This window comes from Pantherophis guttatus, chromosome 6 (genome assembly GCF_059756535.1).
Source record: "Pantherophis guttatus breed Tessera chromosome 6, ASM5975653v1, whole genome shotgun sequence".
NCBI lineage: Eukaryota > Metazoa > Chordata > Lepidosauria > Squamata > Colubridae > Pantherophis > Pantherophis guttatus.
In genome coordinates this window covers 3,152,749-3,170,593 of record NC_142068.1, presented here as the reverse complement: position 1 = coordinate 3,170,593, position 17,845 = coordinate 3,152,749, and the positions used below count along the sequence as shown (strand labels likewise).

At 44.0% G+C, this 17,845-nt stretch overlaps 1 protein-coding gene across 1 annotated transcript; it reads left to right on the top strand.

Moving 5' to 3' along the window:
• The first annotated feature begins 4,513 nt into the window (after positions 1 to 4,513).
• On the top strand, positions 4,514 to 17,842 carry MUC20 (mucin 20, cell surface associated). Its single transcript, XM_060685209.2, has 3 exons — positions 4,514 to 4,703; positions 7,388 to 8,773; positions 16,978 to 17,842. The coding sequence occupies exons 1-3, from the start codon at positions 4,640 to 4,642 to the stop codon at positions 17,370 to 17,372; spliced, it is 1,845 nt and encodes a 614-aa protein (XP_060541192.2). The 5' UTR covers positions 4,514 to 4,639; the 3' UTR covers positions 17,373 to 17,842.
• Positions 17,843 to 17,845: the final 3 nt, after the last annotated feature.

The window sequence follows — 17,845 nt, the reverse complement described above, 5'->3', positions numbered from 1 at the left end:
AATCATAAGGTACAACACTTAATGTCACTTCCCGCCTGGACTACTGCAATGCTCTCTACATGGGCCTCCCCTTGAGGAGCACCCGGAGGCTCCAGCTGGTCCAGAATGCGGCTGCGCGGGTGGTTATGGGAGCGACGGGGTGCTCCCATGTGACCGCCCTCCTGCGCGAGCTGCACTGGCTCCCGGTGGTCTTCAAGGTTTTGGTTACCACCTTTAGAGCGCTCCATGGCTTAGGACCGGGGTATGTACGAGACCGCCTTCTGCCACCAATAGCCTCCCACCGACCAGTACGCTCCCATAGAGGGGGGCTCCTCAGGGTGCCATCAGCCAAACAATGTCGACTGGCGGCCCCCAGGGGGAGAGCCTTCTCTGTGGGGGCACCCGCCATCTGGAACGAGCTCCCCCCGGAGATACGGAGGATCCCGGACCTGCGCGCTTTCCGCCGTGCCATCAAAACATTTCTTTTCCAGCAGGCCGGCCTGGCCTAAATCTCCTCTTTTAAACTTTTTAAACTTTTTAAATTTTTTCAATTTTAAATTTGTCTTATGTATTTGGGGTGTTTTAAATTTCATTTTCCGGGCCAATTATTTAATTGTGTTTTAATGGTTTTTTAACATTTGTATTATATGTATTTTATTTGGCTGTTCACCGCCCTGAGTCTGTTGTGGCCCTGCCCTCTGAGCCTATCTCATCGGAGGAAGAAAGCTCCCTCTCCAGGCCCCTCCCCTCTGGCACTGCCTCAGGTGCCGGCCGAGGGAGAGGAGATTAGCCAGGAGCCAGGTGTCTCGGATGAGAGCGAAGAAGGAGAGCCGTCGTTCCTGGATGCACGCCAACGAAGGCGTGATAAACGTTTGCAGCAGCTTAGGAGGCGTGCTAGGGATTAGAACTGAGTCACTGGACCACACCCCAGAGACTATATAAGAGAGGGTGGTGGCTGGTAAAACTCCGTGACGAACAAAAACGAACTTTGGCTAGTCACTTGAACAACGTCTGAAGCTGCCGAAGGGATATTGTTTTGCTGGACTATTTGCAATGCGTATGTAATTTTATGTTATCTGTTGCAGTAAAAGCTCTTGGCAGAAGTGCTTATATTGTTGCAAGTTTGAGATAACGACCTCTGTGCGTGCCAAGTACTTTCTTAACCCTCGGCTGGCTGTGTTTGTGTGTGTGTGTGGACGGGGACAGATCAGAGTCCTTCAGGAGTAGGGCGGTATACAAATTCAATAAATAATAATAATAATAACGATAGCCATAGGGTACAAATAAGCAATCAATCATATTAGGAAACAGTCAATATAAATCGTAAGGATACCAGCAACAAGGTTACACTCGTACAGTCATAAGTGGGAGGAGATGGGTGATAGGAACGATGAGAAGATTAATAGTAATGCAGACTTAATAACTACTTTGACAGTGTTGAGGGAATGATTTGTTTAGCAGAGCGATGGCGTTCAGGAATTTAAGGCTTGCCCGCTTAAGGGTTTTTCAACTCTTCCCTAGGCTGCGCTGAGGCTGCAGAGCTAATAAGCAGGTGAGAAGGGAGACCACCAGGAGATCCCAGGGTTGTGAATTGACATGATAACTGACAATCCCTACTTTATTTATTTATTTATTTATTTTGTCATGTTTATGAAGTGTATATTGAAGATGGGAGCCCTCTTGAGAGCTGGATGCAACGAAATTTCATTTTCATGTATGCCGATGAGTGTACATTCAAATCGACAATAAAGTTATTCTAAAGTTATTCTAAGTTCTTTGCAAGACAGTTAAGAGTTGTTGGGTCTTTGTAGTCATCAGGAGTGTCTAAGATTATGACTGATTAGGGGAGCTGGAGGAGAAAATATATATAAAGAACAGTTGCAGGAACTGGGTATGTATAGTCCAGAGTTCTACAAGTCTTAAAGTTGCCAAGGTTGGAGACCCCTGGTCCCGAAGAAAGGAAAAATAATATTTCTTATTTTTTTTCTAAATCTATGTTTGTCGTTTGAGAGATCAGGGACTGAAAAGCAAACCTCTTTTTCAGAGAGGGAAGGACCCACCACTAAAGCAGAACCAAATGCTGGAATGAGGAAACATCTTTCTAATCAAAAGAGTTTTTTATTCACGAAGACGGAAAGAACCAGAAGGAAACGAGACTCTGAAAATGAACCGAGGAGGGGAAAACCCCGGCCTTGATCCCCCCCCTTAGTAATTTAACAGCCAAAAAACAATAGAATCTTGGAATGGAAAGATTGAAAGCCACCTTAGAGGTCATCTAGTCCAACCCCTTTCCCAGTGCAGGGTTCTACCACTTATAGCCTTCCCGCCAGCCAAAGGGAGCCCCTTGTCTGCCGAGAAAATAAATTTCTATTTTCTATTTCAAGGAGCCTCGTGCCTGGATGGTGCAGAGGGCCCAATCGTGGGTTGCCTGCTAGACTAGCAACATTTTCCACCAGGTCAGGTTAAAAAAAAATAGGAGATGCATTCACACAACACTTTTGGCTTGGGGAGTGTTAACTTTGACCAGGGTTTTTTTTATTTATTTTCAGCCCTTTGGTCGCATGAACCCATCCTACATGGTTCGTTCATGGCTAGTTTATGTATTGGACAAATCCAGAAAATTCAGTTACTCGTTCAGTGTGTTGCAGGAATGCTGTCCTTGCATTTATCAGCTGATTCTGCAGTTCTTGCTTGTAACGTGTGAATTCAAAAAGAGATAAAATATCCGAGATTCTGAAAGAGAAATTGTTGCAGAGAGAGAGGGGGGGGAGGGAGACAGAGAGGGGGGGAGAGAGAAAGAGAGAGAGAGAGAGAAAGAGGGAGAGAGAGAAAGAGGAATGGAGAGAGAAAGAGGGAGAGGGAGAGAGAGAGGAAGAGAGAAAGGGAGAGGGAGAAAGAAGGAGAGAGGGAGAGAGAGAGGGAGAGAAAGAGGGAGAGAGAAAAAGGGAGGGAGACAGAGAGGGGGGAGAGACAGAAAGAGGGAGAGAGAAAGAAAAAGAGGGAGAGAGAAAGGGAGAGAGAAAGGAAGAGGGAGAGGGAGGGAGAGAGAGAGGGAGGGAGAGAGAAAGGGAGAGAGAGAGAAAGAGGGAGAGAGAAAGGGAGGGAGGGAGAGAGGGAGAGAAAGAGAGAGGGAGAGAAAGGGAGAGAGAGAAAGAGAGGGAGAGAGAGAGGGAGAGAAAGAGAGACAGATCCTTTCTTGCCTCCTTGACTTACAAACACAATTGGGACCAAAATTTCTGTTGTTAAGCAAGGCCGTTTTTAAATGAGTCACACCTGATTTTATAACCTTTTTTTGTCACAATGATTAAATCACTGCAGTTGTTAAGCAAATCACACGGTCATTAAGCGAAGCTGGCTTCCTCCATTGACTTTGCTTGCCGGAAGCCCAGCTGGGAAAATCGCAGAGGGTGATCAGGTGAGGGACCCTGGGATGGGCACCGGTTGCCAAGTGCCCAAATGACTATAGGGCTGCTGTGACCGTCATAAGTGCAAGGACCAGGCAGAAGTCACTTTTTCAGCGCTGTCTTATAGCGGTCGCTATACGAATAATTGCAAGCGGAGGATTGCTTGCGGTTTCATTGGTCGGGCTAGGCATGAGAGACGAACTTAGCCAATCGTGGCGTAATGCCCAGGAATGGGATTCAGCCGGTTCACACCGGTTCATGCGAACCATTTGTTAAATTATTTGAATCCCGCCCCTGGTAATGCCATCTAGTATGAATTACACAACAGACCCACAAAAGCTTTAAAACATTGTCACCTGCATTTCACGGGGGTCTGCAGCAGGGGTGAAATCTAAAATTTGTTACTACCGGTTCTGTGGGTGTGGCTTGGGGGGAGTAATGTGACTGGGTGGGCGTGGCCAACTTTTTTTTTTTTTTTTACTTTTAAAGGCATTTTTTTTTTCTACAGCCTTTACGGCTGAAGAGGTTGCAGAAAAAAAATGCTTTTAGAAGCCTCTGATGATCAGGCAGCTCAGCTGGGATCGTCAGAGGCTTTTAAAGGCAGGTGTTTTTTTTTTTACAGCCTTTTCAGCCGAAGAGGTTGCACACAAAAAAAATGCTTTTAAAAGCCTCTGACGATCCCAGCTGAGCGGCACGATCATCAGAGGCTGTTTGGTTTTTTTTAATTTTAAAAGCATTTTTTCGTCCGAAGAGGTTGTAGAAAAAATGCTTTTAAAAGTAAAAAAAAAAACAGCCTCTGATGATCACGCGGTTCAGCTGGGCATGGGGAGGGAGGGGCAGCAGGGATTTTTGCTACTGAACCACCCGCCGCCATCGCGACCGGATTGGGCGATCCGGTCCGAACCGGGAGCATTTCATCCCTGGTCTGCAGCCCCTCCTCAGCTGTTCTGTAAAACGAGAACAATCCTGGGATTAAAAGAAACCGCACCTGAGCTATCCTGGGCCAAACCTAGTTGCATCTTGGACAGGAATAAAAAATAATATCAAGAACCGCGGAGTGACAGCTTCAGCCCAGCCTTGGCTACCCCTCCCTGCCTTGTCAATGGGATCAACCAGGAAACTTGCTTTTAAAACAATCCAGTCCAGATTGAAGAGATCTTTAATTCGCTGATTTATTTTATTTTGTCAGGCTGGCCTCTGGCTGTTGAGATCCTGGGAGGGGGGCTGCAGCAGATCAGCCTTAAAATCTGCCCGAAATGGCTCTTGGTTATTTTCCAGCGGTGACCATTTTACTCTTACTGGAAACTGCCAAGACTACTGGTAAGTGCCTTTAAAGAAATTTGGAAAAAGAGGGAGGGAGAGAGGGAAGGAGGGAGGGAAAGGAAGAGATGGGGAGAGGGAGGGAAAGAGAGAGGGAAAGGAAGAGATGGGGAGAGGGAGGGTGGGAGAGAGGGAGGGGGAAGAATATAAAGATGATGTGATCGAAATTCGGAGGTTTGGCAACAGGCTCATATTTATGACAGTCACTGTGTTCCTCGCAATCAGGAGGCTGTGAGTTTGATCCCAGGTAGAGGCAGATATTTTTCTCTCTGGGCACGATGAGAATCTATCTGCTGAATATAACTCTGCATTGGCGACAGGAAAGGCATCCGGCCAGTAAAACACTCAGCTCCTTTCAGTTGCCCAGAATGCCACCGGGGCATAATAAACTTGTACAGGTAGTCCTCAGTTTACGACCACAATTGAGCCCCAAAATTTCTGTTGTGAAATGTTTGTTAAGGGAATTTTGCCCCATTTTACAACCTTTCTTGCTTGTAGTTGTTAAGTGAATCATTGCCGTTGATAAATTAGTAACCCAGTTGTTAAGTGAATCCGGCTTCCCCCTTGACTTTGCCTGTCCGAAGGTCACAAAAGGAGATCATGTGACTCCCAGGATACCGTCATAAGTATGAGTCAGTTGCCAAATGTCCGAATTTTGATCACATGACCGTAAGAGGCTGCAGTGCTCGTAAATCTGAAAATTGGTCACTTTCTGTGCCATTATAATGGTCACTAAACAAACCGTTGTAAGTCAAGGACTACCTATACACCTTGATATTAAAAGAAGGGCTGAAATATCCAGGAGAGAGTAGCAAGATCAAGGGGGTGGACTACAAGACCTCCATGGCCGCTTCCAATCCTATTGTTCTGTGTTCTAAATAGGTTGGGTCCAGTTAGTCCGTGGATGAGACACCACCAGGAAATCCTACATCGTAACCTAGATAGGAAAGGGGAAAATGTTTCCAAGGAAATGGCAAACTGCCGTCGCCAAAAAATTCAACGGGAATGGCAATTTTTAAGATTGTAACTCCAGATCAGGGTTGGGATTCAGCCGGTTTGGGCGAATCGGTAGTTAAATTGCTGGTTGGCCCTGCCCTTCCCCGCCCCACCCCTTCCAGGAGTCCCCCTGCAGTCCGTTTTGGCTCATAGGTAAGTGCACGGAGACTTCCTAGGCCCAAAATGGGGCACGGAGGTTGCGGCATGACCCCTCCACCCCGCGGCCTGTTTTTGCTCCCAGGAGGCTGCAGGGAGGCCTACTAGGCCCAAAACAGGGCCCGTTTTTGCTCCTGGGGGGGTGCAGGAGGCCGAGTGCTGCCTGTCACACCCCCTGGCCACGCCCACCCAGCCGGTCATTAGGGCAGAGAACCGGTTGTTAAATTGTTTGAATCCCACCACTGCTTATAGGTTGCATTCATACAACATGCTAAATAGTTGTATGTAAAACCTGAAGTGGAGAATTTGATGCTGCCTGCGGCTTAAATCTTTCTCCTTGCGGAGCTCATGTTGTGCTGTTCTGTCCCCCGTCCTCACACAGACAAATGCAATATCAAACACGCCTGCCAATAATTTATTGTATAAACAGACCAGAATTCCTGGCAGACGAGAGTTCTTGGCAGCTAAGTGTAAAACGCCTGCCCAGTCCAATTAGTACTCCCAAAAAGCAGGAGAGGCCTTATCTGCAGTCCGTTTCCAGAGCAACAAATTATCCACAAGAGTTTAGTCCAAAATATATCTGAGCCGAAGTGCAGGATTCACAATGTGACTCTTTAGAGTTTAAACTTTTATCCGTCACAAAGCCTGCCGAGCAATCATGCCCCCTTTTATCCCTTGTGGGGCGTGGCTCAGTGACTCAGCTCAATCCCTGGCCCTCCCACGCCTCTTCCTTTGCTGCACACGCTTCTCCCTCTGACGCTGCCTGGGATCAAGCCAGGATTCATCATCCTCGCTCCCTATCTGTTGTTGTTCCGATATGCTTTCCTCCTGGCCTTCGGATAGAACCTGAGGCATTGCCAGAGAGGAGGATCCTGGAGAGGGAGGCCTTGCCAGTTCCTCCCCATCACCTTCTGAGTCCTCTTCCTCCATGAGGACAGGCTCAGGAGTCGGAGTCACAAAATGTGCCACGGATGATCTCCAAACTAGACTATCTGTTGAATTTATGTTCAAAGACTCTGTGCAAAAGGCGAAGAACGAATCAGAGTAGATTAGCTTAGCTTGATTGATTAGCCTATACAGGCCGTATCGAAATACAAGGTTCAAACGGGTATTGCCAATAAAATCCTATAAAAAACAATTTAAAATAGGAAAAGGGTAAAAAGACAATAATTATGGGATAACATACAATAATTGAATACATAAATACGTAAAGTAGAATAAAATAAGAATGAATCAATAGCTCACCCACCCTTATAATGTCTATAATTTCACCAACCATAGGGGACTCATTCAAAGACTCGTAACAGAGTTGGAAGGGACCTTGGAGGTCATCTAGTCCAGCCCCCCTGCTCTATGCTATTTCTACCATTCTGGACAGGTGGCTGTCCAATGTCTTCTTAAAAGCTTCCAGCGATGGAGCACTCACAACTTCTGGTGGCATGTCGTTCCACTGATTAATTGTTGGTCAACACAAGAGTTGGTCAACATGAGTGTTGGCCAACACAAAAATGACCCATCTCTTTTCTTTTCAGGCACAGCCACAACCAAGGTCACAACTTCTCCTCCGACAACATCAGAGCCACGTCCTTTTGCATCCGTGGCTGACACCACTAGTGGCACGGAAACTACCACACCAGCAGCGGAGACCAATAGGTGCCTCCCCTCTTCCATTGCTTTCCTCTCTAAAACGACCCGTCCATGGAGCACCGTTGGAGAAAGTCCAACTACCAACTCCCTTGGAGTAGCTACAACACTGCCCTCCTCTTCCTCACCTGAAGCGTCCATTCCCGCTGGCACCTCAGATGTCTCTGTGGCTTCTTCCTCCCTTGCAGTGACCTCCATCTCTAGCACTGGTTTTGGGGGTCCTTCAGAAGAAGGCACCACTCACCCAGCAGAGTCAACCATGCTTTTCACCAGTTCCACCACAGAGGAGATGAGCTCCAGCTCTCGTTCTCCAACGTCCCAAGACAAGAGGACATCTGAAGGCCTATTGACCTCCACCACAGAGGAGGTGAACTCCAGCTCTCGTTCTCCAACGTCCCAAGACAAGAGGACATCTGAAGGCCTATTGACCTCCACCACAGAGGAGGTGAACTCCAGCCCTCGTTCTCCAACTTCCCAAGATAAGAGGACATCTGAAGGTCCATCGACCGTCATCTTCACCACAACACAGGAAGAATCTACAAGCGAGAAACATCTTAGTTTTCCTCCTTTTACGACCAAGACAATGAAAACTTCCTCCATGTTGGTTCCCCTTCCTACTCCAACGGTAGCAACCTCCACAGTTCTGAGTGCCACTCCTGGAGTGGAAGACACCACTGGCTCTTCCGAAGTTACCACGAGTTCTGAGGCTGAGATCACCAGCTGGTGGCCGGGAAGCTCTCACTCCTCAACTTCAACCTCCACCGCAGAGGAGGTGAACTCCAGCCCTCGTTCTCCAACTCCCCAGGACAAGAGGACATCTGAAGGCCCACTGACCACTATCTCCACCACTTCACAAGCAGAAACCATGAGTGAGAAGCATCCTAGTTCTCCGCCTCTCACAACTGAGACAATTACAATCTTCCCGAGGTTTCTTCTTACTTCAACAATAGTGACCTCCACGCCTACAAGTGCCAATTCTGGAGTTGGAGACACAACCAGCTCTTCAGAAGTTACCACAGGTTCTAAGGCTGAGATCACCAGCTGGAGGCCGGGAACCTCTCCCTCCTCAACTTCCTCTTCAGTTACTCAAGACAAAAGCACCCCAAATGTTACGTCCACCGGTCTTCTGTCTTCTAACTCAGGAAGGACCAGCCTGGGACGATCTGCTCCGTCGTCCACAAATCCCACAAGTGAAAGTCCTGTAACCACCTTCAATGTTCTTTCTTCTGCCACCACATCTCCCTCAGCTTCAACGGATCTCCCTAAAACTCCAGGTAAGTGTCCCTCCTGTCTGAATGGTTGACCACCAGTCTGGGAAAACATTTCCATGGACAGCTGGCTGCAAATGCTCAGAATGAAACTCGATTGGTTTTAAGAGGGAGATCTTTGGAGATCCTCGGGATCTATGCCTGACCATCGCCTCAAAGGTCCATTTGTGTCTCATGCATGATTACCCCTCACCTCTGTAGAGCACATGTCAGCTCCAGCAGCCGAATCAGAGGAGGAGGAGGAGGCATGAGAGTCAGGATCAGCATCAAGGCAAACCGAGAGCTCCGAGGGGGAAGAGGAAATTTATTTTTATTTATTTATTTTATTCAATTTGTATACCGCCCTTCTCCTAGTGGACTCAGGGCGGTGCACAGCCAAAACTAAAACACACACCAATACAAAATTTAAAATTTTAAAAGAATTTCATGACTTTGGCCCCAAAATTTAAAACATTCAAACTAAAACCCACTGACAATTTAAAAAACTAACAAAGCTAGAAAAGGGGGAGGGGGTTCACGCCAGCCCTGCTTGATGGAAAAGAAAAGTTTTCAGGGCACGGCGAAAGACCCGGAGATCCGATATCCTTCTTATCTCCGGGGGCAAATCGTTCCAGAGGGCGGGAGTTGCCACAGAGAAGGCCCTCCCCCTGGGTGGTCGCCAGCCGACATTGCCTGGCTGACGGCACCCTGAGGAGTCCCTCTCTGTGGGTGCGTACTGGTCGGTGGGCGGCTATCGGCAGCAGAAGGCGGTCCCGGAGCTGGCAGAGACCCTTGGTAGTACAGGGGTTTAATGCACCCTGTAATTAACACAGCTGCCTGCAATTTCTGCAGGTTTGAATCTCTCCAAGGCTCAAGGTTGACTCAGCCTTCCATCCTTTCTAAGGTAGGTAAATTGAGGACCCAGATTGTGGAGGCAATAAGCTGACTTTGTATAAATATACAAAAGGATGAAGGCTATTGCTTAACGCATTGTAAGCCGCCCTGAGTCTCCAGAGAAGGGCGGCATATAAATCAAATAAAAATAAAAAAATAAAAAAGGGGGGGGAGCCTGGGCCATCCGTCAGCCCTCAGATGGAGAGTCAACAGCCCCCAGGTCCGGAGGTGGCTGATGAGGACGAGGAGGAGCAGCTGGGTCCAGTGCCTGATGCACTGATGCACAGAAGGCAGAGGAGAGGAGAGCAGTGGAAATCTATGGGGATTTGGGGAAGAAACAACAGAGTCCGGTAGTGCATTACAGGCGTTCAAAACTCTGTTGCTGAAGTCGTATTTTCTGCTGTCTAGTTTGGATTGGGTTACCTTGAGTTGTATCTATTGTGTGCTCTTGTTTTTGCTGTGGTTGAAGCTGAAGTAGTCATTGTCTGGTAGGACATTGTAGCAGATGATTTTATGTACTACGCTTAGGTCAGACCGAAGACGGCGAAGTTCTAAATTGTCTTAAGCCCAAAATTTTGAGTCTGGTGACATAGATGATGCGTAGATGATGGTGGTGTTAGGACAAGGGCAATATTGATGCACAAACCCACACCTGTTATCCAAAGAGTTGCCCACCACAAATAACAGAATTGTTGCAATATTTTCAGGATCAGACTCAATAAGATTAGCAAGAGTTAAAGATTTAACTATATATTCTTTTATTTACAATAGGCATTCTATATTCACTGAATATTCACAGATAGAAGCGAGGGAAAGGGTGTAGGTAGCTCCTTATATATACAATGGGTGGAGCTATATGTGGGAGTGGTGAATTATGAATACATTAAGAAGTGAAGAATAAGTTAACCCCTGATACCCTGTTTGTACACTATTTACACATTAGAGAATAAGGCATTTACATCTGACAAATCCCCCTCTAAATGCCGATTCGTTATACAACACCAGTTACACTCAGATTCAGGACAATACAAAACATACAACTTAGAGGTTAAATATTTGTGCTGCTTAGAAGGTAAAGGCTTTGTCAATATATCAGCTAATTGTTCTGAAGTGTCGCAATGCACTGCTTTAATAAATCCATCCTGAGATAATTGTCTCACATGTTTAAATTTTATATCTATATGTCTGGACCTTTGTCCAATGGCATCAGATCTAGATATTTCAATGGCTGCTTTATTGTCTTCATGCATAACAAAAGGCAAAGCAGGTTTTTTCCAAACATCTGAAATTAAATCATTAAACCATACAAGGTTATTTGCGGCTTTGGATAAACAAACATATTCCGCTTCTGTCGTTGAAGTGGCCACTAGTTCTTGTTTACCAGTGTACCAGTAAACTGGACAGTCATTTAAGAGAAATACATAACCAGATGTACTTTTTCTGCATGAGATGTCTCCAGCCCAATCTGCATCTGCATAACACGTAAGCTTTGGTTCTTTATTATCATTAGGTTCTAACATTAAACAAAAGTCTAGTGTACTTTTTAGATATCTTAAAATTCTTTTAACAGCTTCCCAGTGATACATTGTTGGTTTGCTGACATGCCTGGATAATAAATTGAGTGGTAAAGCGATATCTGGTCTAGTCCAATTAGATATATAAAGGAGTGAACCTATGATTGATCTATAAAATGTGTTGTCCTTGAATTCGGGAGAAGATTCATCAGTATTTCTTAGAAAGTCAGTTTGCATAGGAGTATCACAAGGTTTGGCATTGTTTAAATTGCATTTATTTAAAAGTTCTATGATCTTATCTCTCTGGGTAAGTTTGAATCCCCTTTTGGTCTTATTAATTTGGACACCAAGGTATTTGTTTACCTTGCCTAAAGATTTCAACGAGAAATGCTCATTTAGTTTAGTTACAAAAGTTTCTCTTCTCTCTTTATGTTTTCCTATGTATAAAATGTCATCCACATAAATCAATACAAATTCAATGTAATCATCACCCCTCTTGACAAAGAAACAATTATCAGCAGTGGTAGCGTTGAAGTCCATGGTCTTAAGTACTTTTACTAAACAATCATACCACCGTTTACCAGATTGTTTTAGCCCGTATAAACTCTTGTTTAACAACCAAGTCTCATTTCTGTTTGTGTATTGACTGTGAGGTGCTCTTACGTATATTTCCTTATCTAGTTTTGCGTGTAGGTACGCAGTCTGTATGTCATATTGGAATACATCAAGATTGAGTGCTGATGCTACCACTAGAGCTGTTTTGACACTCTCTGTTCTTACAGTGGGGGAATACGTGTCAGTATAGTCCTCCGGATATTTCTGTGCATAACCCTGTGCAACTAATCTAGCTTTGTATAGAGTATTTCCTCCCTCTAAATTCTTAATTTTATATATCCACCTGGTACCAATAATTGTTTTATCTTTAGGTGCAATTGCAGGTGTAAATACATTTAATCCTTGTAAACTTTCCATCTCTTTCTTCATTGCTAATTCCCATTTTTCTTTTTCTTCGCGAGGAAGTTTTAGCACTTCCTCATATGTATTGGGTGTTGTTGGTTCACCATCCATATGCATTACATAATCCTTGTATTTATTTGGCATTTGATTTCTGGTGTTTCTAATGATTTTTTCGGGTTTACTATCGTTATCATGCAAATATCTTGCTTCCTTTTTTGTTAGTGTGTCTGTCTTTATTTTGTGTTGGCTATTTGTCCAAGTCTTGGTTTTGTTTTTATATTTGTTGATATTTTGCTTTTCTATAGTCCCTTTCTCATGAGGTTTTGTATCTTCATATTTATTTGGGAATATTTCATTAAGATGTAATTTAGACCAGTTGGCTTGTTCATGGAACACAGCTGTTCTGGAGACTATAAATTTGTTGTTACTATCAATGAATCTGTACCCTTTAGTGCCAGTCTCATATCCCATAAATCTGAGTCTTCTGGACACATTTTCTCCCTTTCTTCTTAATTGTTTAGGTATGTGTACGTCTGCTGTGACTCCAAATATATGCATGTGTGCTAATTTTGGTTTTCTATTATACATCACTTCATATGGTGTCTTATTTACAATGCTGGACCATGTTCTATTTTGTGTGTAATTTGAATAATGTAAGGCTTCTGACCAGAATTGTTTGCTTAAGCCAGCATCTTCCAATGTGCATCTAATCATGGTTTGTAATGTGGAATTTTTTCTCTCTGCAATCCCGTTTTGGAATGCAGAAAATGGACTAGATGTGTAATGTAACATTCCTTTGTCTTTTAACCATTGGGAGAATTCTTTAGACATGAATTCGCATCCTCTGTCTGTCATAATTTGTTTTATTTTGATGTTGTGTTGTGTTTCTATGCGTTTGTAAAATTCTTTAAATTTTTGAAATGTTTCATCTTTGTGTTTTAATGTATAAACAAATCCATAGCGGCTATAATCGTCCACTATTGTCAGGAAGTAACGTTTTCTATAAGTGATTGATGGAGTTAATGGACCAACTAAGTCCATGTGTACTAAATCAAAAATTTTGTTAGTTGATCTAGTAGATTTTCTTGGCCTGGGACTAGTTTTTAGTTTTGTAGATTTACATACTGAGCATTCCAGATAATTTTCACAATTTTTTATTTTAACACCTTCTGCGTGTTCAGTCATTTTTTGTACTACAGGAAAACTGGCATGTCCTAACTTCCTATGTAAGATGTGAGCACACTCATCATGAATTGGTTTACCTATTTTTGGCTTCTTATCGTTGTGTGCATCTGTGTGATCATGAGATATTTTACATTCATCATTGTCACTGTTGCTAACATTCTCATCATCTATTTCAATACAATCTTCCATATTTGAATCAATGTTATGTAACCATTTTTCTTTTGTTATCAGATAAGGTAGGCCTCCTTTAATCACCACAGTACCTATATTTATTTTATTCTTTTCCAAAGTTGCCTTTCCTTTTGAAAAGACAATGTTAATGTCAGAATCTCTGCTTAGTTTTATGGCACTTAATATGTTATGAGGTATTTCAGGTATTAGTAATACCCCCTCTATTTTTCCTAGACCAGGCAAGGTTACATTTCCTCTACCTAATACTTGAACCTTTTCTTGGTTAGCTACCTTAATTACAAATTTATCTTCTGCAAATGAAGATAATATACTTTTGTTATTAGTGGTGTGATTAGTTGCTCCAGAATCAATAAGCCAATTATTGTTCTCACTTTGCTGTGTGTTAGTGTTGTCTTGTTTATTTAATCCATTCAGTGAACCAGATTTTCTATCCTTTGAATTGTCTCTGCCCCCTCTATTCTCTCTGTGATTTGGTGGGCTCCTATATCTATGCCTTTCTATGGAAGGCTGTCTATAATCGTATTTGTTTCTGTATTCTGATCTATATCTTTCTTTTAAAAATTTTGGGCAATCTCTTCTATTGTGTTCCCTGGATCCACAATTATGACATTTAAATGTTCCACTATATTTTTCTTGGAAAGCTACTTTCCTATATGGTTTGTGTTCTGTGTGATTGTTAGAACGATTCCTTCTTGAATTATCTTCTGTTATCAATTTGTTGGATAGACTTTCTATGGATAAATATCCTAGATTGATTGTGTCTAAATGTGACATAAAATTGTCCCATGATGGATCAAGTGAGTTGATAATAACACTTTTCATTGTTTGGTCTGAAATCACCTCCCCCCTCAAATGCAGTTCAGCTCTTATTTTGTTCAAAGATATTAAATGTTCACTTATGGAAACCCCTGGTTTTACCCTAGACGAAAAGAAATCTTTAGATATCCTTGTGGTGGTAGCTACACTGTCACTGTGAAACAAATTAAACATGCATTGAATAATTTCTGAAACAGTCAAATTTGGCTTAATGCTGTGATACATTGCAGGAGACACACTAGATATTATTAAGAAAAAAGCTCTATGGTGTAAACAATCTATTTTTAGAGTCCAAGGTCTTTTTGGGGGACTAGTGATAAAAAACAGTAAGTTTTCCTTCATAAAGACAACCTGGAGCTGTTGATACCATTCTTGTAAATTAATGCCATCAACCCTTAGTTTTGGGAAGTCACTGGGTAAATTTCCGACATTATTGGGTCCATTACTTACAACCTGAGGTAGTCCGTGGTCTCGTAAATGCAGAAAATTGCAAAACGGCGTGGGGATGCTCGCTACGAGTCTGCATGGTCTTCTCTCCAGTTCATGTCTTCCCGGACCGTCAGCGTAGTTTCGCGCATGCGCGTTGTTCATTTCTTCTTCGGCGTCGTCGTGGAAGGTTCTCCCCATTGCGGCTTGCTCGCTCTGCTCCTCTTCAGACGAGTCGGTCTCTGGTTCGACTTTGGGAGTCCTGACGACGGTGGCTGCTCTTCCTCTTCTATTGAGGGCGTTGGTGCTTGCTTCGGTCTGCGGCGTAGGGCGGTATCGGCAGGGCTCTCTGGGTTCGGGCGTCAGCGCTCTTGTAGTCAGGATGGGAGCGGGCAGGTCTTGAGGCATTGGCTTGCTCGCTCGTTTCTTCGGCATCTTTTTAGTAATTTTCAGTTTTGGCCCAAATGCAGCAAAGAGCGTTTTCATTGCTGATTTTATTTGGTGTTTTGTTGGATCGTCCTCACTTTCTGGTTCTGATTCTTCTGAGGTGTTTGAATCTTCTTTTTCGTTTTCGTTGTCTGATAACATTTTTCGCGCCAGAAATTTTGAATTGAGCTTGCTGATTGGCTCTGCTTCGCTCATCTTGGAGGCCTGTTGAAACCAAGATGGCTGCCATTCAAATTTTCGTGCGGGATCACCGTTTTTCTTCTTTGTAATGATTTTCTCCGCAATCATATCACTCACTACTTTTGGGTCTTTAGGCTTTTCATTAGTGATGTTTTTCTCTCTCGCTGCTCCGCTGTTCTTCAGCATATCTTGGAGGTTCGCGATGAGGCTTTCATCATTCTTCTGGCTTTTTAATAGTTTTAATATCTCTGACCTGAGTTCGTTATTCTCTATTTCGATTTCCTCCTGGTCATCAATTATTTCTTCGTCTTCAGTGGTGTATTCTTCGGACTCTCTCGAAATTGCGTTTGTGGATTCGTTGATTATTTCTTGTTCCGTTTCCATTTCTTTGCTGTAGGCCCTGGTGTTGGGCCTATCTTTCTTAGACATTTTAAAGTTTTTTATTGAGTCAATAAACCATCCTCTGCTACCAGTTTGTTGAAATATTTTCAGGATCAGACTCAATAAGATTAGCAAGAGTTAAAGATTTAACTATATATTCTTTTATTTACAATAGGCATTCTATATTCACTGAATATTCACAGATAGAAGCGAGGGAAAGGGTGTAGGTAGCTCCTTATATATACAATGGGTGGAGCTATATGTGGGAGTGGTGAATTATGAATACATTAAGAAGTGAAGAATAAGTTAACCCCTGATACCCTGTTTGTACACTATTTACACATTAGAGAATAAGGCATTTACATCTGACAAGAATAACTGATTTGGTAAGCGACCTCTGAGATTTTCTAATCCAACCTCCTGTTCAAGCAGGACGTTCTGTACTATTCCAGACAATTGGTTTATTTTTATTTTATTTTATTTTTCATATTTGTATACCGCCCTACTCCCGAAGGACTCAGGGCGGTGAACAGCCAAAAATAAAATACAAAGACATACAAAAGTTAAAAACTATTAAGAACAGATTAAATAATTTAGGCTCAAAAAATTAAAACATCCAATTTATCTAAAAAACATTTAAAACCCAATTTAAAAGCCAATTTAGAAGGGAGAGCTAGGCCAGACCAGCCTGTTGGAATAAAAACGTTTTTAGGGCGCGGCGGAAGATGCGTAAGTCTTGGATCCTCCATATCTCCGGGGGGAGCCCGTTCCAGATGGCTGGGGGCCGCCAGTCAACATAGTTTGGCCGACGGCACCCTGAGGAGCCCCTCTCTATGGGAGTGAACTGGTCAGCGAGAGGCTACTGGTGGCAGAAGGCGGTCTCGTAAGTACCCTGGTCCTGAGCCATGGTTGTCCAATGTCTTCTTAAAAACCTCCAGTGTTGGAAAATTCACAACTTCTGGAGGCAAGTTGTTCCACTGGTTAATTGTTCTGTCAGGAAATTTCTCCTTAGTTCCAAGTTGCTTCTCTCCTTGATGAGTTTCCACCCGTTGCTTCTTGTCCTGCCTTCAGGTGCTTTGAAGAATAGCTTGACTCCCTCTTCTTTGGGGCAGCCCCTCAAATATTGGAAGACTGCTATCATGGCACTCCTAGTCTGTCTTGGTCAACACAGGGTTGGTCAAGTGTTGGTCAACGCAAGAGTTGGTCAGCACAAAAGAGACTTGTCTCCTTTCTTTTCAGGAGAAGCCACAACCGAGATCAGAACTTTGCCTCCAACAAGTGTGCCCACATCAGAGCCACGTCCTTCCACTTCTGTGGCTGATACCACTGGTGTCATGGAAACTATTCCACCAGCAGAAGAGACCACGGGGTCTCTCCCTTCTTCTGTGGCTCTCGTCTCCAACGTGACCAGTCTGTGGAGCACCCTTGGAGAAACAAGTCTTCATGGAGGAACTACAACACTGCCCTCCTCTTCCTCACCTGATGCTTCCATTCCTGCTGGCACCCAGGATGTCTCTCCAGCTTCTTCATTCCTTGAAATGACTTCCATTCTAGCACTGGTTTTGGGGGTCCTTCAGAAGAAGGAACCACTTACCCAGCAGAGTCAACCATGCTTTTCATCAGCTCCACCATAGAGGAGATGAACTCCAGCTCTCGTTCTCCAACTCCCCAAGACAAGAGGATATCTGAAGGCCTATTGATCTCCACCGCAAAGGAGATGAGCTCCAGCCCTCATTCTCCAACTCCCCAAGACAAGAGGACAGCTGAAGATCTATCGACCTCCACCGCAAAGGAGATGAGCTCCAGCCCTCATTCTCCAACATGGTTTCTTCTTACTTCAACGCAAGTGACCTCCATGCCTACGAGTATGATTTCTGGAGTTGGAGACACGACCAGCTCTTCAGAAGTTACCACAGGTTCTGAGGTTGAGATCACCAGCTGGAGGCCGGGAACCTCTCCCTCCTCAACTTCCTCTTCAGTTACTCAAGACAAAAGCACCCCAAACATTACGTCCACCGGTCTTCTGTCTTCTAACTCAGGAAGGACTAGCCTGGGACGATCTGCTCCGTCGTCCACAAATCCCAAAAGTCAATACCCGGCAACCCCC

Coding starts and splice junctions, on each gene's coding strand:
- MUC20 (XM_060685209.2), top strand. CDS start 4,640: ATGGCTCTTGGTTATTTTCCAGCGGTGACCATTTTACTCTTACTGGAA. Junction 4,704..7,387: donor GGAAACTGCCAAGACTACTG/GTAAGTGCCTTT, acceptor TTTTCTTTTCAG/GCACAGCCACAACCAAGGTC. Junction 8,774..16,977: donor GGATCTCCCTAAAACTCCAG/GTAAGTGTCCCT, acceptor CTTTCTTTTCAG/GAGAAGCCACAACCGAGATC.